This window comes from Lithobates pipiens, unplaced genomic scaffold (genome assembly GCF_037356315.1).
Source record: "Lithobates pipiens isolate NorthernLeopardFrog02 unplaced genomic scaffold, aLitPip1_a1.2 Scaffold_3, whole genome shotgun sequence".
Classification (NCBI taxonomy): Eukaryota; Metazoa; Chordata; class Amphibia; order Anura; family Ranidae; genus Lithobates; species Lithobates pipiens.
In genome coordinates, this window is record NW_027507790.1 from 204,049,202 (window position 1) to 204,073,259 (window position 24,058).

The 24,058-nt window shown below is 42.2% G+C and overlaps 2 protein-coding genes across 3 annotated transcripts in view; one reads left to right on the plus strand and one right to left on the minus strand.

Annotated features, from left to right (window-relative positions):
* Nucleotides 1-12,857, plus strand: part of PLPP1 (phospholipid phosphatase 1) — a 125,204-nt gene extending 112,347 nt beyond the window's left edge. For both annotated transcript variants that reach the window (XM_077462720.1, XM_077462721.1), the window contains exons 4-6: nt 4,056-4,113; nt 7,793-7,969; nt 11,988-12,857. In XM_077462720.1, coding sequence (XP_077318846.1) covers nt 4,056-4,113; nt 7,793-7,969; nt 11,988-12,116 — 364 coding nt within the window. In that variant the 3' untranslated portion in view covers nt 12,117-12,857. The remainder of the gene's footprint in view (nt 1-4,055; nt 4,114-7,792; nt 7,970-11,987) is intronic.
* The window catches only part of MTREX (Mtr4 exosome RNA helicase), a 124,548-nt gene continuing 113,210 nt past the window's right edge, over nt 12,721-24,058 (minus strand). Inside the window, exons 25-27 of the mRNA XM_077462719.1 lie at nt 23,021-23,183; nt 18,686-18,790; nt 12,721-12,995 (exon numbers count right to left, since the gene is read on the minus strand). Of these exons, the coding sequence (XP_077318845.1) occupies nt 12,943-12,995; nt 18,686-18,790; nt 23,021-23,183 (321 nt within the window). The 3' untranslated portion in view covers nt 12,721-12,942. The remainder of the gene's footprint in view (nt 12,996-18,685; nt 18,791-23,020; nt 23,184-24,058) is intronic.

Below are 24,058 nucleotides of genomic sequence, written 5' to 3' on the forward strand. Positions count from 1 at the left end.
GGCGACAGAAGACCGGGCCACCGCCTGTAAAAGAGCTACAAGAAGGCGCGGTGGCCCGGCAGAAGAACCGAAGGCGGCGACAGAAGAACGGAAGGCAGCGGCAACAGAAGACCGGGCCACCGCCTGTAAAAGAGCTACAAGAAGGCGCGGTGGCCCGGCAGGAGAACCGAAGAGGGGGACAAGACCCCCGAAGTCGGGAGAAGAGGCCGGCGGCGGGGAGGAAGAAAGCCGGACTCCTCCGCTAGTAAAAGAGCTACACACAGATAGCGGAGGAGTCCGGCGAGAAGACCCCTGAAGACGGAAGACCCCCCGGAGCTGTGCAATAAAATATTTTTTCCTTGTGTTGTGTTTTTTTTTGTACTTTATTTCACAGGTGAATGGGTAGGGGTACATTGTACCCCATACTCATTCACATAGGGTGGGGGGCCGGTATCCGGGGGCCCCCTTCTTAAAGGGGGCTCCCGGATTCCGATAAGCCCCCCGCCCGCAGACCCCGACAACCAACGGCCAGGGTTGTCGGGAAGAGGCCCTTGTCCTCATCAACATGGGGACAAGGTGCTTTGGGGTGGGGGGGCCTTACCAGGATTGCGTGCCCGATGAGACTTCTGTCCTGGTCATGTCCATCTGCTGCAAGAAATCAATTTTCATATCCATAATTGGTATACGTTTTGTGTTTGAACTCCATATAAAGAACAGGTGCCAACATCTGTGTTATAAGAGATGAATTACTGAGTTTCAGCAGTGGGCTAATCCTACATAGGATCCAATGGTGTAATGATTGGCAGTGGGTCTGAGAAGCTTTCCAACACCAGCTGGCATCACATGTCAGAATAGAAGTCATTGTAAAGCTGTGACAGAGAGCCAGGAAGAATAATGCCGCCAGACGGATGACCAGATTTGTTCAGAGCTTCACTTGTCATTGTACCGGAGAATAGAACTGGCTTATTCAGGACAGCAGTGCTAAGAGCAAGAATTATGTGTCTCTGGTAAGCCAATCAGAAATCATCTGTTGTGTGACTAAAGTTAATTTTGGGTTGGCATCTCCATAGACATCTGAGGGCTGTCAGAAACATGTATAACATGCGTGTTTTAGTTACCGGTACCTATTGTTTAGTATCTGACTTACAGCATGCACCCCCAAATGCCTGATATTACCCTTTTAGCCCCAAAGAACCAATTCTGTGCCAGTCTCTGGTTTAATTTCCTTTTGTATCCAACGCCCTGCCAGCCGCCATTCCACAATCCAATGAGACTGTCTCAGGAAGAGCACTCTTATCGAATGGTGGAATTATTGGTGGGGCTTAAATTGGGCAAGTCAAAAGGACCTGGATTTATTACTGCATTTTGTTTGGGAGCACACCCAGTATTTAAAAGCGAGAAATGTTCCTTAGATGACAAAATACTAACCTTGGACCCCAGTGTTGGGTAATGTCCTACAGGTGTCAGGGATGTCACTTTGCCTCATTGCTGCCTCTTGGAAATGCCTAGTACTCTAAATCCTATGAGGATGTACTCTGCTGGAGCACTTTTTATTATTTAATTCAAAATTTTTGTGTAGTGTTGAGGCTCCCAGATAAAGGGACCTTGCATTTTCATTCAGCCTCCATGCACACTAGCAGCTGTAACAAACACCAGAAAAGTGCTGGGACAAAAACATTCGTAATTGGGGTATTTGTGCCAGCGACTAGCGGGTTAAGGAGCAGGTGCCTGTCAGGTTCTTAACAACCGATAACTCATCGGTTTTCAGGATGCGGCGGTGGCAGTTTTTAAGCTGCTAGTGTGCATGGAGCTTCAAGGTCTACTTTGAGGCTGGGTTCACACCAATGTAAATTGGATGTGGCTTTCTTCACATCCAATTCACGGCAGGAGATTGTGACCAGCTCTCTATGGAGCCAGTTTACATATCTCTGGAGTGGCTCCAGGGCGAATTGCACATGTTCTGGTCCGTTTCAGGTCTGAATTCAGCCTGAAATGGTGAATGGAGACACACCAGACCCCCTGCTGTGAGCAGCGCTGTTCCTCAGTGTGAACCCAGCACTAAACTCAATCAAAGCAGAGAAGAGGCTTTGGTGGTTAGTAGGTTTTTTTTTTTTTAATTGGAGCACTCTTTGGAATAATAGAGCAGATTTTTATATATATAAAAAAGGTTAGTATGCTAGGCAGATATGTGCACACTAGATCATTTTATTCCTGGGTGGCTGCCCTCTGTTTTGAATAATGCCTTCTATTCAGGTCTGTGTGATGGATTAATGGCTGGACAGGAAGTCCTTCCATGTTGTGTGTGCATCATGCAAGGCCTGGTCCCCATGGAAATGCCTTTGTTGGTGTGCTCGTTATTGCGGAGAAGAATGCAGGCCCCATTCCCAGCAATCACTAATTGCACCATGACAATGCACTCAAATTTCTATGTAATAAGATTACAAACAAGAACAACGGTATCCCATGGGAGGGCAATGCGAGTATCTGGAAGCTTTCATAGAATTAGGGATGATGAGATGTAAATCGATATTCCCAAAATAACCTGACATTAATTGGGTCTGCAGTCTCTGTGCACACTCACCACCAATGTAGATTTAAAAGCCCTAATGAATGTCTGTGTTGGGATAATACAAGGCTTTAATGGCTGGAATGTTTTAATCTACTGTAACATTTTCTACATGCCAGGTTTTTGAGATTGGTTAATTTAAGCTGGTGATTCCTAAGCATCGTACATACATAAATCACCAACCCAGACAATATGATGCCTTGTGAGTACCAGCTGAAATTCTGGCTCGGTTACATTGCTGGATCGCTGTAGTCTAATGTATGTGTTCTGCCTCTATACTTCCACTGGATCGTTCTTTCCTAGTCCCTAACAGTGCCAACATGTTACCAGGCCCCTAGAGTGCGCTTCCTTACATGAGTTACTTTATCAGCATCGTCCCCCACAGTGATAGCTGACAGGTGTACTGTATATACTCTAAAAGGTTGGGCACCCCTGCTATAAAGGGCGAGGGCCACTTAAGTGATTTGGTAACTGGTCACAGGCCACAATGAGCTATAGAAATGGTACCTACATCCTATCAAATGGAAGGGAGAATGAGTTGAGGCTATTATGGGCTTAACATACACATAGCTGTGTAGGTCATACAGCTTGTTTTGGAAGGAATTTCAAGGAGTGATTCTAAAGCTTTTTCAGTATTTCAAACCCATTTCAAGTGATTTTAAAGGGTTTATTTAAAAAAGAAATGACAAACATGTTATACTTACCCGCTCCATGCAATGGTTTTGCACAGAGCAGCCCCAATCGTCTTTTTAGCTCCTGGCTGCTCCCCCCCCCCCCCCCCCCCCGCTGACTGCCCATCAATAGCAACCCTCTTGCTATAGGCACACTCGAGCAAGCTCTTTCCCGAGCCATACTTCAGTGAATGGACATTTACACACCAAGCACAGCTTGACTCCTCCTCCTCCTCCTCATTGGTTCAGTGGCAGTGATTGACAGCCACAGGAGCCAGTGAGGAGAGAGACCCATACTGTGTACAGAACGCCCCCCCAGAAACATTTCCTGTTTGTGTGATTGGCTCACTACTGCTCCCAGCAGCCTGCACTAAGATACAAGTCAGATATGAAGCATCCCCTGCAACAAAAATGTCATTTTTGGTGATACCCCCAATAGGAAATTGCATCTAAAGAGATAGAGGCCCTGCAAGTTTCCTTATTAGAGCCATGCAGGTGCAGCAGCTGGTTGATAATTAGGAAACCATGAGATTCACTTACCACATGGACACAGACAAACACAGAGGGATCTGCAACAAAGTTTAAAATCCTTGTAATGTACATCGATCAGCTCAACAAAAAGTAGAGTTACTCTAAGTCAAATAATATGTAAGTAGAAAAAGACAACACTGAATTTTGGCTGTGTATGTTTGGCAAAAAAAAAAAAAAGGATCACATATGAGTACATTGTTGGCAAAGAACAGAAGGATGTTAATTATAAAAAAAAAAAAAAAAAACAATCTATATGATCCTGATGGTAAGATTATACTAACCAGCTGTGTCTTCCTTCTGTCTTCCAGGCTGTCCTTCTATTCGGGGCACTCTTCCTTCTCCATGTACTGCATGCTCTTCCTAGCAGTAAGTATATTTTGAAAACAACCTTCCAAAATATCTCTTTTTTTTTTTAAAGCACACTTACAAGACAAATGTGGTCCACAAAAGACTTTATTCTGAGTGGTGGTGTATTTTTAAGGTGCTGGGAGAATTGCATCTTAAAGGGGAATTTCTAATCGGAAAATGAAGCAAATCAGCAAAATGGAATCCTCCAGCAAGAAGAAACAGGAGCGATGCCGGAGGCAATTTACATTACACACTGCCTTTGGTAGCATAATAATTCATAGGGAATGTATGTTTCTTGCTAAAGAACATTTTTATCAAGTAGTTATGGATATAGTTTCACTATAAAGTGATCTTCCCACTATATTAAAAAACAAAGCAAAATCGATCACCCATTGAAGGAACACTGATACTTTATTAATGGGGGGACCTGCTATTGACACACCCAGAAGTGAACATTTGACTGTCTGCCGGACTGGTAATTATTCTTTTACAGGTTTTTGGCTGGTAATGCAATGAACTCCAAACACAAGAGGGGTGGCTTGTCACATTACTTCTAGTGACAATTGTTGTTTTAGGCCACATACACACAGTTGTCAGAAGGAAGCAGCTGATGGGAGTCCCCCATGCCTGATGCACGCTCCTGGATGGCTGGAGCAGACAAGTTCATTGAGCCGGATGGCTCATACAATTGCTTAGAGAAGTATTCACATGGCCGTGTGATGAGCAGGACCAGTATCTGGCTCCCTACTGTTATGTTAGTGGATTTGTGTTTGCATCTCTCCAATATGTCAACAGCTGGAAGGCAAGAGACCATCTGCCACATTGGTAAGGTAAATACAGGTGCAGAGCGGTGCACAGTAAACAACAGAGCGGGGATGACAAAGAAGAAGCAGCAGTGTGAGATCACCAAGTAGACAATAAAGCACAAAGCCAGCATGGACAACATTAAAAGACAATGTCTTGTGATATACAGAATACTTTATTAATCCCATTGGGAAATTGTTACCACACAGACACACTAAACAAAGACTACACAAGATGCAAAAACACAACAAAATTACCAGCAACAGCCATTAACACCAAATAAAAAAGAATACCGCACTACAAATAAAACATCCATACAATTAAAATACAACATAGAATAAATAACATATTAAAATAGCAGGCAAACTACCAAATACAAATAATACCACTTTCACCAACACAATACCAACATACCCTAAAAACAGCACAAAGTCCTGATCATAAACAACCGGAATTAAATATTCACCTCCAGCCCTCAGAGAATTTTATATCTAGATCGCCACAGGCAAAACTGATTTCCTGTGGTGCATTGTGGGTGTAAATCTGTCACTGATGGTACTCCGCAGACTGACCAGTGTATTGCGGAGTGGGTGGGAGGAGTTGTCCAAGATGGAACATAACGTGAACAACATACTCTTCTCCAACACTGGTGCAAAAGACTCCAGTTCCAATCCAACAACTTCACTGGCCTTGCCAATCAGTTTGTTGGCGTCGGACACCAAGGCCTCATGTACACTGGTGCTGGTAAATGGACGTTTAGGAGCAGTTGGGCATTTTTTTTCAACTATTCCTGAACTCTCCTCTATATTATCTTATCGGTACATGTAGACAGGGTAAATTTTTTTTTTACAACCACTTCAAGGGGCTTCATAATTAAAAGTCTTCAAAGGGTTGAATGTATCGATTACAATCTGGAAATAAGGATCCCCCTGGTGTGTCTATGGGTGGTCTCCATAAATGACACACAAGTCTTATAAGGTTCTCTATACTCGCAGCTCAAGATTTGCATGTACGCATCAAGGGATTGTTGTGGCACTGGTGGTGGTTAATGTTATGGACGTGGTTATTGAAGAGCACTGCTGGTAAATGCAGATTTACTGGCGTCTGTGAGATGCAACCTTAACACTGCATGTCTCTTCATCATGTAACTTCCAAAAAAATGCACTAATTCCCTTCCTGGTGGGGTCTAAAACCTCAGCATCGCCATCACTTTGCCGCACACAGAGCCACTTTGCTGCCAGAAATCTGCTCACTGATGCTTTTAAGAGCTTGGAAAAAAATACCAAGAGCATTATCTATTTAAAGTGTTTTCATTATGGGGATAACAGGATTTATGTTCTTAAGCTTGGAGTGGCATTATTGTACTGTTTACTATACACTCCAATTTCTAATAATCAGAACAGCAAACGCTTGCCAAAACAATCTGATGGTATATTTTACTTTTACCAATAACCAAAAGTCTACCTGATTTGGATAGAATTGGAATGGAATCTGTGGCTTCTGAAAACCCATTCTGTATACTTTTATGTAAGCTTCCAAAATGAGTTAGCTGGCTTTCCATGACATAAGTACTTTGAGTCACTAACCTGGAGGAATTTATAGTGCAAGTTAAATCAGACCTCCAAATCTGCATATCGCTTCCAGGTTCGTGACTCAGAAATGATGATCGCTATGACAGTTTGTGGGTGGATGAGGGCCATTAAAAGGCCAACTACAAAAAAAAAAAAAAAAAATGTACCTTTACCATGGGCAATATTACTGCAATATACTGAGTAAAAAGTAAATACCATTTATTTATTTTTTAATATACTGAAGCAGTGTCCCTCCAGCACTGCAACCTGTTCCGGATGGCTACTTCTGTAAGGCTCCCCATGTACAATACAGGTATAGCCTTATATAGTGTACATGAACCTGAGGAGTAGAATGCCAGAGCTGGGTGTATAGGGGAGTCAAAGTATCGCAACGTGCACTGCTCCCCCCACTATATTTGTGCTCCACATTGCAGAACGTCACAGCCAATATTGCAGTGATTGAATCGGACATGTTCTAGTCAAACAATTTCCTTATCAGAGGTGTCCTGGGAGCTGATGCTGAGCCTTACCAACCGGTTTATAGGCCCTTGTGTCAAGTAAAGGATTCTATCATCTTCATAAGGTTTCATTTTTGTTATGTGGCAATGACTAGATTAATGTAAATATTGTCAATCTAAACTGAAGTAGAACTCGGTCGTCCCCAAAAAAAAAAAAATATGTATCTATACAGTAGCACTTTAGACCCCTTTCACACTGAGACGCCCCGGGTATCAGCAATAAAGTGGGGCTATTTTACTGTTTTAGCAGCGCTATTCGGCCAATAGCGGGGGGTTTTAACTCTGCCGTTAGTGGCTGAAGCGAGGTTAAATATGCCTGCAAAACGCCGCTTTGCTGGTGCTGCCCTATTGTTTTCAAGAAGGAAAGAAGCTGCTGGCAGGACTTTTAGTGATGCCCTGCCAGCGCAGCACCCCAGTGTGAAAGCCCAAGTGGGTTTGGAGCGGAGGCTTTTTACAGGCACTGTTTTTAGCGCTGTAGCACCTGGAAAAAAATGCCTCCAGTGTGACAATTAGTAATACAATGTATTGTAGTGCATTACCATACTTTGCCATGTGGGGCACTATTAAGAATGAATGGCGTTCATGGATAGCACGCAAAATGCATGTTTTCACATATTGCAGTAATGCATGCTCTAACATTACGTTATTGCAGGGCAATAGGGGAACAAAGGCTTAAAAGGTGTAAACCTTGTGCGAGAAGCGCTTGTAATAACAGTTGGAGGCAGGCATGTGGAAAAAAAAAAAATGTAATTGTCTTTAAATTCCTTTCACGCATCTTCATGTCTCCTTTTATCTCTCTTCCAGCTGTATCTTCAGTCCCGAATGAGAGGAGATTGGGCCAGGCTTCTCCGTCCCACCATCCAATTTGGCCTTGTTGCAGTTTCCATTTATGTCGGTCTTTCTAGAGTATCGGACTACAAACACCACTGGAGTGACGTCCTCATTGGCCTCATCCAGGGAGCCATTGTGGCAGTCCTTATTGTAAGTGTATTGCTGTTGCTAGTGAGCTTCTAAAGGAAATCCTACTCTGCAAGCTGCCTCAATGCTATATAGATTGTAAGCTAGCTTCTCATACTATGGCATTGCTATTATCACACTGCATATAAGACGTAGTTGTGAATGTCTGTGCTTCTGTTAGGGTGGGTTCACACGGCAGATGGATGCGGCTGACAGCAGGGGGTCAGTTTCAGGCCCAAATTTTTGCCAAAGCCGGGCACACTCTCCTGTCAGAGCATTTGATGTGGGGGAAACCTGCATCCAATTCACACTAGTCTAAACCCAGCCCTAGTGTCAGAACAGTCCATGTTGCCAAAGGTACTAGAAGAGAGTGGGGAGGGTTCTACCTACCCACTTAGCTATTGGGCACTTTTACACCCTTCCTGCCCAGGCCACTTGTCAGCTTTGTGCTGTTGCACTGTGAATGGCAATTGCCCGGACATGCAACGCTGTACCCAAACAATTTTTTTTGAGACAGAGATTTCTTTTGGTGGTAATCACCGTTAGGATTTTTATTTTTTTCTTAAAAAAAAAAAAAGTTTGTAAATAAGTAATGTTTCTACTTCACTGATCTGTGCTGTTGGAGCTGCACTGATAATTAGTGCCTTATCTGTGCAAATCCCCCCTGTGAGGAAATGCCGCTGATGTGCTCTCCTCACGCACTGTCAGTGTGAGGAGAGGAATGCCAATAACTGCCATTTCCTTATTTACATGTCACAAGCTGTGATTGGACACCATTATACGCATGGGTAAAAAATCTAGTCATCAGCGGTTTACCAGCATTGGTAGTGCGCGCTGTCTCAGGGACACATCCTCCTTGAATGAGAGTGCTGCTGCTTGCCCATCATTTGACTTTTAAGATCATCTATACCTACTGGCGTATAACACGCACCCCAAGTTTAGGAGGGAATTTTAAAAAGAAAAAACTTTTAGGAGGAAGTTTAAGGAAAATAAAACTTACATTTAAATACCCATCAATGCAGCCTTGTCAGTGTCCATCTGCAGCCTTGTCAGTTTTTTTTTTTTTGCAGCTTTTCCTTTTAAAAATGGCACCGCCGAGATACAGAGCCGGATGTCCTGTGTATCTCAGCGGCGCTTGGTAGCTTCCAGCCATTCTCGCCAGCTTTCGCCTGAAAGAACGTCCGGAAGCCGCCGAGAAGAGCCAAAAGCCGCCCAGAGGCTCACGACGGCGGGGGATCGACGTATAACACGCACACGCGATATTACTCAAATATGAAAATTTCATGTAAACATTCCCTAGGAGGATCTGGTTGCCTTGCACTTCATAAAATGTTTCTATACACCCCTCAGAATGGTTCAGAGGACACCCCATAAAAGTAGTATCCACTTTTTTTTTTTTTGCAGAAGCAGTAAACAAGTGCACAGCTTGTGTTCGCAGCATGTTCTAGATACACTGTATAATAGGACCCCCATATTTCCCGCAAATAATGAAAAATTATATAAACACCAGTGTATAAAAATGATCACAAACCTACTTTCACATTAAAAACGATGAGTAAAATATGGGGCCTGCGTATTCTAATCTACAGGTTTGTTCCAGTTCAGCAGCCCAACTAAGGCCAGAGACAGACTGGCCACTTTACATACGGTATTCCTTGCTAGGAGTCACTTAACAAGCAAATCTCTGAATTTTATTGGGGAAAGTTGTGGGCAAAAAGATTTTTCATTCTGGCACAAGACAAATCCAGGCCCATTTTTATACCTAGGCTGTAGCTTCTTCTCCCAAATTACCAGGTTTCACAGTTTAATTCCCTGGCTGCACTGGTAATGGCATCCAAATCTCCCCAGTTACAAAGCTCTGAATAGGCAGCCATATGTGTTTATTACATATTGCTTTGCCTCCAGTTTAGTATAAAAAGAAAACCAAGAAAAATTGCCAGGCCACTTACCAACCAACCAGCCTGCAACAAACTGAATTGTCTGGTCTTAACAGTTCACATCAAACCAGGGGTTTAGTTTTCAAATGCATTGCATGAGCTGCAGGGCCATTTCACAGCAGTCCAGTGTAATGGAGTCCTAACTATACATTTTAAGAGTCTCCATAGTTAGAGCACATATATATTAATGGACAGATTGAGGGTAGGTATGCCTGGAGGGAGCCCACCCCTCCTTGAAAAGGTACAGGGGACAAACTGGACAGCCAATAATAGCATAGAAGGTATCCCAGTGCACCCCTGTACCAATTAACCAAAGTACAAACAAATGGCAACCAGCCCAACCTATAACTGGCCTTTGCAGCCTCCAGTTTATTAACCGCTTCACGCACGCTCTATAGCCAAAATACGGCTGCAGAGCGGACGCTAACTGCCGGGAGGCTGTTCCTGAACGGTCTCCTGTTTACTTCCGCAATGCGCGCTCCCATGAGTGCGCATCGGGGAAGTTCTGTGCTGGCCGTGTCCCTCGGACACAGCCAGTCACAGATCGCTGTAAACGGCCAATCACAGCGGCCGTTTACAGCGCGATCGGCGTGTCCAATGTGAGATGATCTCATATGTAAACATATGAGATCATCTCTCAGCGCCACTCTCCCTCCTCACACAGACAGCGTGTGAGAAGGGAAGAGATCAACGGCTGCAGCGGGCGTAAGTTTAAAAAAAAAAAAAAATCCATCTGTCATCAGTGCGATTTGTCAGTGTCACGTGCCACCCGTCATGGGTGCCACCCGTCATCGGTGCCACGTATTGGTGCCACCCGTCATCGGTGCCACGTATTAGTGCCACCCGTCATCGGTGCCACGTATTAGTGCCACCCGTCATCGGTGCCACGTATTAGTGCCACCCATCATCGGTGCCACGTATTAGTGCCACCCGTCATCGGTGCCACGTATTAGTGCCACCCGTCATCGGTGCCACATATTAGTGCCATCTGTGCCACATATTAGTGCCATCTGTCATCAGTGCCACATATTAGTGCCATCTGTCATCAGTGCCATCTGTCATCAGTGTCACATGTCATTGTCCTGGTGCTCCAGGGCCTTCAAAAGTGTAATAGGTAGTCAACAAGTTAGACGTGTAATTTATGCTCCTAGAACACGTGACGGTGCTCCCTGCATGTTGGGCCTCTATGTGGCCAGGCTGTGAAAAAGTCCCACACATGTGGTATCGTAATACTCAGGAGGAGTAGCAGAATTTTTTGGGGGGTATCATTTGTGGTATACACATGCCACGTGAGAGAAATAACCTATTACAATGACAATTTTGTGGAAAAAATAAAAAAAATCTTAATTTTGCAAAGAATTGTGGGAAAAAATGACATCAAAAAGCTCACTATGCCTCTTACTAAATACCTTGGAATGTCGACTTTCCAAAAAGGGGTCATTTGGGGGGTATTTGTACTTTCCTGACTTGTTCGGGTCGCAAGAAGTGAGATAGGCCACCAGTACATCAGATGTGATCAATTTTGTGCGATTCGCACCACACCTTGTAGACTCTCTAACTTTCTCAAAGACCAAATAATATCCACTAATTTGGGTTATTTTTACCAAAGACATGTAGCAGTATAAATAGTGGACAAAATTTATGACGGAAAATTAATAATTTGCATAATTTTGTCACAGAAACAAAAATATGCGTTTTTTTCAAAATTTTCTGTCTTTTTTCATTTATAGCGCAAAAAATAAAAACCCTAGAGGTGATCAAATACCACCAAAAGAAAGTACTGTTTGTGGGAAAAAATGGACAAAAAATTCATTTGGGTACAGTGTTGCATGACTGAGTAACTGTCAAGTGTGAGAGCACCGAAAGCTGAAAATTGGTCTGGGCAGGAAGGGTGTTTAAGTGCCCAGTAGGCAAGTGGTTAAAGCTGCAGGGAGACCACCTACAATCTGCATGAGCTATACTTCTGAAATATGGACCAGTAACAATGCACAGCTAACTTCTGAAATACCTTCTGGGCAAACAGAATACTAAAATGCAACATGTAAAAGAAAAAAAAAAAAAAAAGTCGTAGTTTTCCTTTAACCATTCTGTCTTGTATCGCACAGGTTGTGTACGTGTCAGATTTTTTCAAAGACAAGAAGAACAGCTTCAATCCCAAAGAGGAGGATTCACACACTACGCTGCATGAGACATCAACCAACGGGAACCACTATGGAAGCGGCCACCAGCCATGAAGCCACTTCTGCCAGTATCCTGATTTCACCACAAAGCATTGACACGAGTTCTTTTCTCTTAACCTGCCTTTAGGGCTAAACAACACAAGCAGTTTTAATTTCAAGCTGAGTGATTTCATCCACTGGCTGTTAGACACTTTACCACACAGGCTGTGTGCTGTAAAGATGATAATTGCCAGAAAGATTCAGTGGCTTAATAGCATGAGACTAAATCTGGTTGTGTAGGTTAGTCCTTTGCCTTCAGTGCTGGAGACGCTGACCCTGCATGGCACTCTAGCACTTAAGCATGTGATCTGCATTTGTCGCCTATACACCATGCCGGCAGCCATTCTGTAAGCTAGACATCTGTGTGGCCAAGCTGTGTTTTCACCAATGGCTGTCTCCACTGGAGAGGCTCTTGAATGTCAGCTAAGGAAACATAATGGCTCCCTGCGCCGTGTATAGGGGACTCATGCTATGGAATGCTGCTGCTATACCCGTCAGATGCCCACTTTGTATATAGTTATAAAGAACACCTTTTTATGTATATGTTATAGCTTTAAAATTTTTAAATAAATGTGTTTAATGCTTTTATCAACTATACAGAGACACAATACAAGAAATGTGGTATTCAAATTGTAAATTTTTTTTATTAAAATAGTGTGGTAATGGTATGTACAAACATGTAATATTGCTATGCACGAACATTGCTTGGTTCTGCAAACTGTAACACCAAAACAATAAAACTGTTTATATAAACAAGATCAGTCTTACATGGATGAATTTGTACAAACTTTAAAAGAAAGGTTTTGTTGGATCAAAACTGGCACTGAACCCATCATCTCCGTTACAAATACAAGCTGGCAGCAAAAACAATGTCCCTCTTGATTTTTGTAATACCTGTGAGAAATAAAAAAAAAAATGGGTTTAAACACATACACCTCTAGCTAAAGAGTTAAATATACCTCTCTCTATTATATTATATACACACACAAACACATATATATATATACACATATATATATATATATATATATATATATATATATATACACACACACATACATATACACACAGGCGGGGATGACATCACTCCCGTCCATGTGCGGAAATTCAGTCAGATTCGGCATTGTACAGCGAGCTGCGTGTGTGCGTCTCACTGTGCAAGGCTGGACAGGCAGGTAAGTAGCTTTAATGCAGAAGCAACAAAGCATGTCTCTTATGCATTAAAAATCCTGCCTGTCCTCCAATTTTAATTTCCCAGTATAAAGTTTTTTTTTTTTTTGCATGTACTTCAACTCTACACATTTATGTCAAGCTACAGGCTGCGATTCTTCAGACTCCGATTTTCCCTTCACACTCCTCAATTTTTATAGAAAAACATGGCTACTGGATACCTCATTTTTAACCTTCAGATTGGTGTATACCAACATAAAGGACATTGCTCTGGTAACCAATAGTTGAGTTAAGAATCCATCACATTTAAGAAATAGAAGAGGTGTTTTTATTATATGAAGATGTTCTTTAATTCTATAGATCAGGCCGTGTCAATTAAATTGTGCCAAAAGCAGCAGATGTTGAAGTCACTGTAATGAACTTGTTGGAAAGCTTTAAAAAGGAAAAAAAAATTTTTTTTCAAAGGTGTCAATGGGATTAAATCTCCTCTGTGCCATAAACAAAAAGGTGGAGCTGTGTGAAAACTCTGCTAATTATAATCTGGAAATCACACATTAAAGAAAAAACCCGAATGTGAGGTCTGGGCTACACCCAGCAATTACAATTTCTTTTTTACAGAGTTTATTTTGCTCTGCCTTTGGTGCCAGGAATAGAAAAGGCCACTTGAAGCCATTTTGATTTTCTTGTACATATTTTAGTGCCTATAGATGCACCAGGAATCGTCCATCACAACACGTTAAGTTAAAGTGGTGCTCCATTCTCCTAAGCAATTTTTTGATAAAAGCAAAAGCACCACCATGACTCTTACTGTCCTCATACTTTTAAATCTGTAATCGCTTACTTGATCTTGGAAACAGGCAGCGGCCATAAAGGATGTGGGCATCTGAAGCCCGCTCCTGTGTATTTCTGTATATCCCCGTTCTGCCAGATGACAAATCTACTGTTCCCAGTGATGGAGAACAGCGATCTCTCATGTCCCTGGCAGCCCATGCCTCTACAGTTAAAACACACCTAGGGAACACATTTAACCCACTTGATCGCCCCTTAGTGTTAACTCCTTCCCTGCCAGTGTCATTTTCACATCGATAAGTGCAATTTTTTTTTAGTTTTTTTTTTTTAGTGCTGATGTAATAATGTCACTGGTTCCCAAAAAGTCTAATTTGGAGTCAGATTTGTCCACCGCAATGTCGCAGTCCCACTAAAAACCTTAGATTGGCACTACTAGTAAAAACAAAAAAAAACAAAAACAATAAAAATAATAGTCCCTAAATCTATCCCACAGTTTGTAAACGAGATCACTTTTGCATAAACAAATCAATATACACTTATTGTGATTTTTTTTTTTTTTTTTACCAAAAATATGTAGAAGCATATATAACCGGCCTAAAACTGATAAATGTGTTTTTTTAAAAAAAAGAAATTTGGATGTGTATTATGAAAAGGTAAAGTTTCTTTTTCAAAATTGTCAATAAAAACCACAGGAGGTGATCAAATACCACCAAAAGAATGCTCTATTTGTGGGAAACAGAGGACATCAATATTGTTTGGGTAAATCGTTGCACAACCACGCAATTGTCTGTGAAAGCGATGCAGTGCCGTATTGCAAAAAATGGCCTGGTCATTAAGGGGGAAAATCCTTCCGGTCGTTAAATAGCTAGAGATGGTATTGGACTACACTATACAATTGTCAGACATTAAGGCTCACTCACATACACTAAAACACACGTTAAGCAAGTGGTTTTAGATTTCTGCAAAAAAGTTTCATGGTAGATTTTCACCACATTTCTTACCCAAGGCCCATTTAGACACAGATCTGTACTGAGCGATAAAAGGAGGAAATGAAAAAGAACAGCCACATCACCAGTTAGTATAGATGACCCAAGATGAAACTGGCAAAGCATGATGAGAGCTACAGTTCCTTAGGAGCTGCAGGTTGTCTATGTACAGTGGCTCAGTGTTGGTTAGCATATCAACCTTGAAGCACTGAGGTCCTTGCTTTGAATGCTGCCCAGGACGCTATCTGTTTGGGTACTGGTAGGTTAAAGTGGATCTTCATCTGCAAACTAAAAGTACCTCCTGTCCACCCCTCCGCTCCCTGATTATTTTTTTTTCCTTGTTTACCCCTTTTTTCTGAAAAGTGTTGGTCCCATCTCTAATGCACGCAATTTGTCTAGGCAAGCTGTGCCATCTGGGATATGTACCTCATATACCAGAAGGCCTTAGGGTTTCATTCACAGAAGAGGGGGGCGGGCCTAGAGACGCATTATCAGGAGGCCTGCCAGCTGAACCCCTCTCACACAAACAAGGTGGCGCGGGACCCCAGTGGCAGCTGCTGAGAAGAGGATCTCAGCCGGGGAACGCTGGATCCGCTGGTTAGGCATATATGTGTAGAACCAATCACAAGGTAAGCAGGACTTAAAGCAGACCTTCACCTCCCCCCACCCCCCTTTTTTTAATTGGCGGTCTAAATCAGCCTTAGTATGTGTGTACAAACTTGCTATGCACATGTGCAATCACTTTTAACATGCTAGTCCCAAACCCAAGCAATGGAGGGGGTTGAGAAACAACCTGGTTACCTACCTCCTAAAAACTGCCAAGAACATTATATGGAAAAGACATTCAAACATTTCAGATATGGTGCAGTGAGCTGTCCCACAAAACTGCTGAGTCAGATACGATTCAACAGATCTATAAATACACCTTAGATTGTAAGCTCATTAAAGGCAGACACTAATGTATAGTATGTAAAGTGCTGCGTAGATTGCCAGCACTATATATCAGTGCCTGCAACACTCAAAATGTATAGGAAAAGCCAAATGGACCAAAAGACTACATTGATGAATACAAATGCATGCTGTATCACACACAGCACAGCATGTATATGGATGATCGCTCAGTGCGTTCCAACACTGTTATTCTAGTCCATGTGTGAAGGTTTGGCCTGCAGTATGCATCTTGCAGAGTTTGGGCAGAAGCTATGCTTCTGCTTGATAAGACCTTCATCTTGGGCCTGCTGCTTGAATAAATACTGAAAAGCTTTCAGCAGATAAAAAGTATATTGATGTAATGCTGAGTTGAACACAAATCTCTGCTGTATCATTCAGCCTACTGAAATATACCTAAACTTTCCGGAGGACATTTCACAGCAATGATGTAAGTTCATGTTTGTCAGATGTCTGCGGTGAGTGAGCTTCTTGGAAACATTCTTGGTTTACTTGTAAAATTGTCATTAAACCACTTCAGAACCGAGCTTTCTGGCACTGCTTGTTTATATGTCACAATCGGTATTTTGGGCTAGAAATTACTTAGCACCCCCAAACATACACACACATGTGTGTGTGTGTGTGTGTGTGTGTGTGTGTGTGTGTGTGTGTGTGTGTGTGTGTGTGTGTGTGTGTGTGTGTGTGTGTGTATTTGCAGAGGCCCTAGAAAACAAATGGGTGGGTTTTGCCATTTTTTGTCACACGGTATTTCCACAGCTGTTTTTAAAAACGCAATTGTTTGGGAATTTTAATGCAAAACACAATACATAAACCCAATTTTTTGTAAAATGTAAAAGATGTTACACCAAGTAAATAGATGGCAAACATGTCATGCTTTAAAATTGTGCACGTGTGTGCAGCGGTGTCCAACTAAGTGAATTTTACTATCCATAGGGGACATAGGTGTTGTTTACTCGGGAACAGAAAGTCAGAGAAAAAAACAAAACAAAAAAAATCACAGTGTAAAGACCCACGTAATGTTGAGTATAGGCATGTTTTTTGTATATTTTCTTGCAAAATAAAGTATACATTTTCAATCAAAAAAAATAGGCGTGTCAAGGTGTGTAAGTTTATAGATGAGTAAACATGTATGCAAGTAAATTACTGCACTCAAATGTTACATTTTCTATTTTTGTGTCACAGCTCTGATCTTTACTCAGCTGCTTACATTGTTTCATAGACAACAACGTATCTCATTTTAAATCAGTAAAAAGTGTGGTGTTTTTTTACTCCTGTGTGCAAGAGACCTAAAGGGGACATACTGTATTAGGCTCAATTTACACATCGGGAGAAGTATATTTAACAGTTATTTTCAGTTCCATCCAATGTGATTTGATTACAAATGTTAAAGCTTTTTGAATCAAACCCGGTCTCCTCTGCAAGAAAAGCTGCTTACCTTCCTGCTGGCTTGTTTTTCTCCTACAACTAAAAGGTTATTTTGAGCATTTAAAAAAAAAGAGGAATGATAATAATCACTGATACTGTGTCATTAAAGAAGTTTTCAGCCACTATTGCACGGTTCACAATAAAGTGTATAAATGGGCTTGGTAAATAACTGTAAAACTACAACTTGGAATACAGGCTACTCCAGGGAGGGTGCATGTCCATTCCAATGTCCTGTAAAGTAACTCTGGAAGCAAATTCCAGGTCTCACTGATATGCAAATTATTCCTAGCACCTGTGTTTGCCATCTCTGGCCAACCCCCCCATTGTGTCTTAGCATTTGCTTAGTGGGGCTGTCCATCACATATCTTCGTGTAGTTGGGGGTAGGACGTGGTAAGCCATAACTGGTGACCACCGGAGCTATTTTTTTTTACATTTTATTGCATAAATATCTTGTGCTCTTCAGGACATCAGACATGATATGCAGGCACAAGGAAGTACCCATTACCAAATAAATTGTCTCATGTACCAACAGGCTGGTTTAAAATGAGCTTATAATTGTTTAAAAATGAGCTCTGTATGTCATTGCAATCAGTCAGCCTCCCTGTTGTCACATAGGAAATACAATATCTTTATGGGAAGGCAGAGAAGACTTGCATTGTTGGAGGAAGCAGTAAGGAACAATCACTGTATAGTAAATGAGTTGGTAGGGTCAGCACTCAGTACACTCATAACATGCACTCACATATTTTTAATTTGGTTATTTTAGCAATTTGTCCAGAGTTCCACCATCTAATCTGTTATAGCACTACTATGGTAACATGCAACAACTTTCAATACAAAATAAATCACGTCTCTAGAAATCTAGATGGGGCATCCAACAACCCCTCTCATATAGGTATAATAAATATCCCTGCGCTACTAAAGTGAAAGTAAGCAAAAAATATATATATTGGTTGCAGCAAACCACCGACAGAGGTGCAACCCCCCCCCCCCCCCCCAATGAATAAGAAAAATCAATATATGGTGGTGCGCACCAAAATTATACTAAGCATACAAATTACTAACAAGAATCAATCAGCAATGCATTCAAATAATAAAGTGCCTTAATGCACTTTATCATTTTAACGCATTGCTGATTGATTCTGGTTATTAATTTGTATGCTTAGTATAATTGTGGAGCGAACCCCTCTCATATGTTATTACATTTATCAGCTCAGAGATGAGCCCACTGTACTGCCTGGTACAATGTACAATCATCCACCTACCTTCTGCAAACTTGTTCTCCAGCTCTGTGTTCCCTATGGCTTTGGCGGCCTGGCACATCTGGCGCAGTAATTCTTCCAGGCGCCTCATGCAACGAATAATACTACCTGAAAGAAGTTAGATGTAAACTTTTATTTCCATTGATGTCACTATAAGTAACTATACAATGCCACACAGATGAAGATATCATTAGGGGAAATATCGGAGATAAATACCTGGAGGTGTTACACAATTTTTAGGCATGAATGAAAAATGCATCTGATGCGTGGTCCACATTAAACAGTATTAGATAAAGAGAACAGCCATTTTGTGTCCATCACTGCACAGCAAGGAAGTGCGTCGGGTGACGAGACAGTGTACAGCCAAATCATACAGTAGTATATATATCAGCTTTTATCTCATAGGAGGGACACAGCTGCCTATATCACATACACTATATTACCAAAAGTATTGGGACACCCGCCTTTACACGCACATGAACTTTAATGGCATCCCAGTCATAGTCCGTAGGGTTCAATACAGAGTTGGCCCACCCTTTGCAGGCCAGTCAGATTCCTCCACCCCAAACTCTCATCCATATCTTTATGGGCCTTGCTTTGTGACTGGTCCAAAACATTTGGTGGAGGGGGGGTTTATGGTGTGGGGTTGTTTTTAAGGGGTTGGGCTTGGCCCCCTAGTTCCCATAAAGTTGGGAGCATGAAATTGTCCAAAATGTCTTGGTATGCTGATGCCTTAAGAGTTCCCTTCACTGGAACATTTTGGGGGATGACCCCTTCCTGTTCCATTATGAAGCTAGTGCACAAAGCAAGGTCCAGAAGAGATGGATGAGCGAGTTTAGGGTGGAGGAACTTGATTGGTTTCCTTCACTGGAACTAAGGGGCCAAGCCCAACCCTTGAGAAACAACCCAACACCATAATCCACCTCCACCAAATGATTTGGACCAGTACACAAAGCAAGGTCCATAAAGACATGGATGAGTGAGTTTGGGGTGGAGGAACCTGACTGGCCCGCACAGAGTCCTGACCTCAACCTGAGAGCGGCGACTGTGAGGCCTTCTCATCCACATCATTGCTTAACCTCACAAATGAACTTCTGAAAGAATGGTTAAACATTCCCATAGATACTCCTAAACCTTGTGGTCAGCCTTCCCAGAAGAGTTGAAGCTTTTATAGCTGCAAAAGGTGGGCCAACTAAATACTGAACCCTACAGACTAAGACAGGGGTGCCATTAAAGCGGTTCTTCACCCTAAAGGGGAAGTTCCGCTAATCTGATCCCTCCCCCCCTCCGGTGCCACAATCGGCACCTTTCAGGGGGGTGCAGTTACCTGGATAATCCAGGTATCTGCACCCACTTCCGGGCAGACCCCTGCCCCCCCCCCCCCCCCCGTTGTGTTCTGGGAAACACACAGTTCCCAGGACACAGCGGGGATCAGAAGAGACGCGCAGCGTGACTCGCGCATGCGCAGTAGAGAACGGGCAGTGAAGCCGCAATGCTTCACTTCCCGATTCCTTGACAGAGGATGGTGGCGGGGGCAGCAGCGAGACGAGCGATCGCTCGTCATCTGCCGCCGACATCGCTGGACCCTGGGACAGGTAAGTGTGATTTTATTAATAGTCAGCAGCTGCTGGCTTTTAATATTTAATTTTTAGGTGCAGAACCACTTTAAAGTTCAGGTGCGTGTAAAGGCAGGCGTCCCAATACTTTTAGTAATATAGTGTATGAGAACTCCTATACAAGCACATATGTGAAAACATTTATAGATTGTCCCATTCTGAGATTGCGAGATTATACAAAATAAAATGACCAGCATCAAAGACAGACTGGCTAGAATGTGGATTTAATTATCACAGCCCACATGATCCAACCCTTATGGAAACCACACAGGACAGCCACAAAGCACTGCAGAAAATCATAAGCCATCATTTCTTCAAGATTACGAATCAGAATCCTCATTTAATCTTCTAAATATTTACACAGAAGGAGAAGCTCCTGTGTAATTGACCTCAATATTTAGAACAGTGTTCATAGAAGAGCGACCTGCTCTAGACAAGCCTTGTACACGTGTCCGTCTTTCAGGGAAGTCGTATACCAAGGTCCATCAGGTCAATATTTTATATGTAGCAGAGCTTTACAGATAACCCAACTATATTTCCTGCAGCTTTGGTAACCAAGGGGTAAAAACCTTCCTGATCAAAGCAAGGTCTGTTGTGCTTCAAGTGATATTAAGGCTGGGTTCACAGGTGTCCAGCTGCGCTTTGCAGTCCGGAGTGGTTTTGTTCACCATTTAGGTGCGAATCCAAGTGAAAATTCGAACCTGAATCGCACCTAAACCAGACCCAAAATTGCACAGGACCCTTTTCAGAAATGGACTGCGGCCACCCCCAATGTGTGTGAACCAGCTTCATTAAAAGCCTGTCCGATTCACATGTTAACCAAACCTAAAAGGCAATTTGTTATTTAAAAAAATAAAAAAATGTCATACTCTGCAGCTATTACCTTTTGTACCACCAACCCCTCCCTTTAGAATGTAAGCTCTATGAGCAGGGCCCTCCTGTACCTTTTGTATTGTACTGTAATTGTGTTGTCCCCCCTATACATTGTAAAAGCGCTGCGTAAACCGTTGGCGCTATATAAATCGTGAATAATAATAATAATAATAATAATACTCACCTTCTCGGTGCAGCGGTTTTACACAGAGCAGCTGCGATCCTCTTCGAGGGTCCAACGCCGGTTCTCCTGGCCCCTTCTTTCCGAGTGCCCCCAGAGCAAGCAGCTTGCAATGGGGGCACCCAAACTTAGGGCTTGCTCAATTGTCAAAGTAGCTCAGTACTGAAAAGCGAAAAATGGCCTGGTCATGAAGGGGGTAAAACCATCCAGAGCTGAAGTGGTTATTTTATAGTCTGAGATCCGGCCTGCCTGATAGAGCAACTAAAGTGCTGTGACCCTAGGTTGTTAACCAAGGATACATTCTGCATGTTATGTTGTTGAGCATCCAGTTGCACTCAGCAATGCAGCCCAACACCCCTCCGATAAAATGCATTAGGCAAAGAAATGTAAGTGTGTGGGTGGAATACGTTGGAGGATAAAAGACTCGGACACGGCACAGGCGGCATTGGTGGTAAATGGCTGTTCTAAGTCTGGAAACGTTACACAGCTTTGTGCCCGAAGAACTTGCAAATCAGAGAGGATGCCACGAAACAATGCTACAATGAAATGTACAGAAATATACAGATTTCACAGGTAAACGGCCTGTTTTCTAGAGTGGAAAAAACAGAAAATAGGAGAACGTGACTTTTTTTCATAAGCTGGATTGCTTACTTCAGATTTCAACTGTAAAAGTCATTAGCGCAGAAAGGCGACCTGCCCCATAGCACCGGACGGGCCAGAGAAAAACCACTGCTGCTGCCTCCTGACAACTGAAGATCAATGACCTCCTCTGGCAGGGGGAGCTCTCCATGTACAGAAATAAACACATAACAGGAAAATCAATCAAGGAGCATGATCTTCTTATCATGGGAAAAGCGGATATGCTACTTTTATTTAAAAAAGGAAATGTATTAAATCAGATATAGGATAACAGTGCTGACATTTCTAAATATATTCATTTGTTTTCCATCATTCCCTAGTAACTGCAGAGTAGCTGACAGATCACACAGGTCACACACAGTAGGCAAGTGGAAGCAACTTTATTCCTATAGTTTAGGGTCACTTTTTGTATTTAAAGTGATGTTAAAGGAAGATTTAAAAAAAAAAAAAAAAGTTAAACATTTTATACTTGCCTGCTCTGTGCAGTGCTTTTGCACAGAGCAGCCCCGATCCTCCTCTTGTTGGGTTCCCTGGGGGCTCCCCAGCCTTGTACTTGTTCCATCTTACAGATTCAACTTAAGAACAAACCTACAGACCCCATCTTGTTTGTAACCCAGAGACCACCTGTATTCCCATTGCCAGAAAACAAAAAACCCACAAAGCTTTGTCCTTTAGATCTTTATTACCTAAACACAAAGTTAAAAACTCCAAGGTAAGAAAACATTGTATATGTATTGGTTTTCATGTAGTATAGGATGCAAGGTAGGTGGGAATTTTAATGGGACTTTTCTTTACCATGGTGTTTTAACAGTTTGTTGGAGGAATAAAGATCTAATTAAAACAGCTCTACTATTAATTTTTTTATATACACTATATTCTACAAGAGAAATATAGTCTGCTGTAGCCTCCTACAAAAGGTCCTTTAGTGATACAAGAGCCAAATGACATTTCACAATAAATGGATCTGCGTTCACATAAACACAAAGCAGGACCTCCCGAAGTTATATGGGAAGTAATAGCACCTCTTACCTTCAAAAACATCTGTCATTTTACAAATCTGAGCAAATGTTGCCCCATTGGCCCAAGTATAGATGACGTCCATCAGGTTGGGGCGAAATGAGCCTAAATATAATTCTTCGTCCACCTCTAACTTTGCTTCAGCTGAGAGCTTAGCAATCCTCCGGGCCGTTTCCTGCATATCAATCAAAAGTAGTCAAGTGGTTTACCAGTTCTGTAAACTAGTATCAGCACGACTATACGCTTACAAAAACATCAGCAAGAATCTCTCAGTCCAAATATGCACAATAATAATATAAATATGTCACAAAGCAGTTTAGCAGAATCCCTTAGACCTCCACCTTCCACCCACAATGAATAACGGACTTTAACCACTTCCCACTCATAGGACATCATATGACGTCCATCCTTAGGTTGAAGTGGTGATATCTGAATGATGCCTGCAGCTACAGGCACCATTCTAATATCTTTGTTTTCAGCTAGCGATTCCCTCTAATGTAAAAGCCACTATTAAGCCGATGGATTTTTACAGGTAGTGGGAGGGGAAATCTCCCTCCGAGGCCTTACTGGGCTCTCCCATGCGATTGGGATGACAGAATAATAATCTTGCGGAGGAATACCATAGAGCTGGCCATGGACTGGATGGTCCCCAGCCATCTCTATGACCCTGGGAAGTGACTTTATGACATCACTTCCATCTCTGGTAGATGTAAACTCTGCCAGTTTTTTTTATCTCATACTTTCCAGGGTAGAGGCGATATCTGGGCTCTTATTGACCCCAGATATCTTCATAAAGGAGGACCTGCCATGCCTTATTTCTAACACAAGGGATGTTTACATTTCTTGTAATTAAAAAAAAAAAAAAGTGATAAAAAAGGAATTGTACAGTGTAAAAATAAAAAATAAAAGTGTGTAATATATATATATATATATAAAAAAAAAATTAGGAACGGAATGGCAGAATTTGCCTGGTATGGAAGTGGTTAGGAAAAAAGTAAAGCAATTAAACCTAACTTTCACTCTGGCTTCTAAATAGAACAAAACCAAATT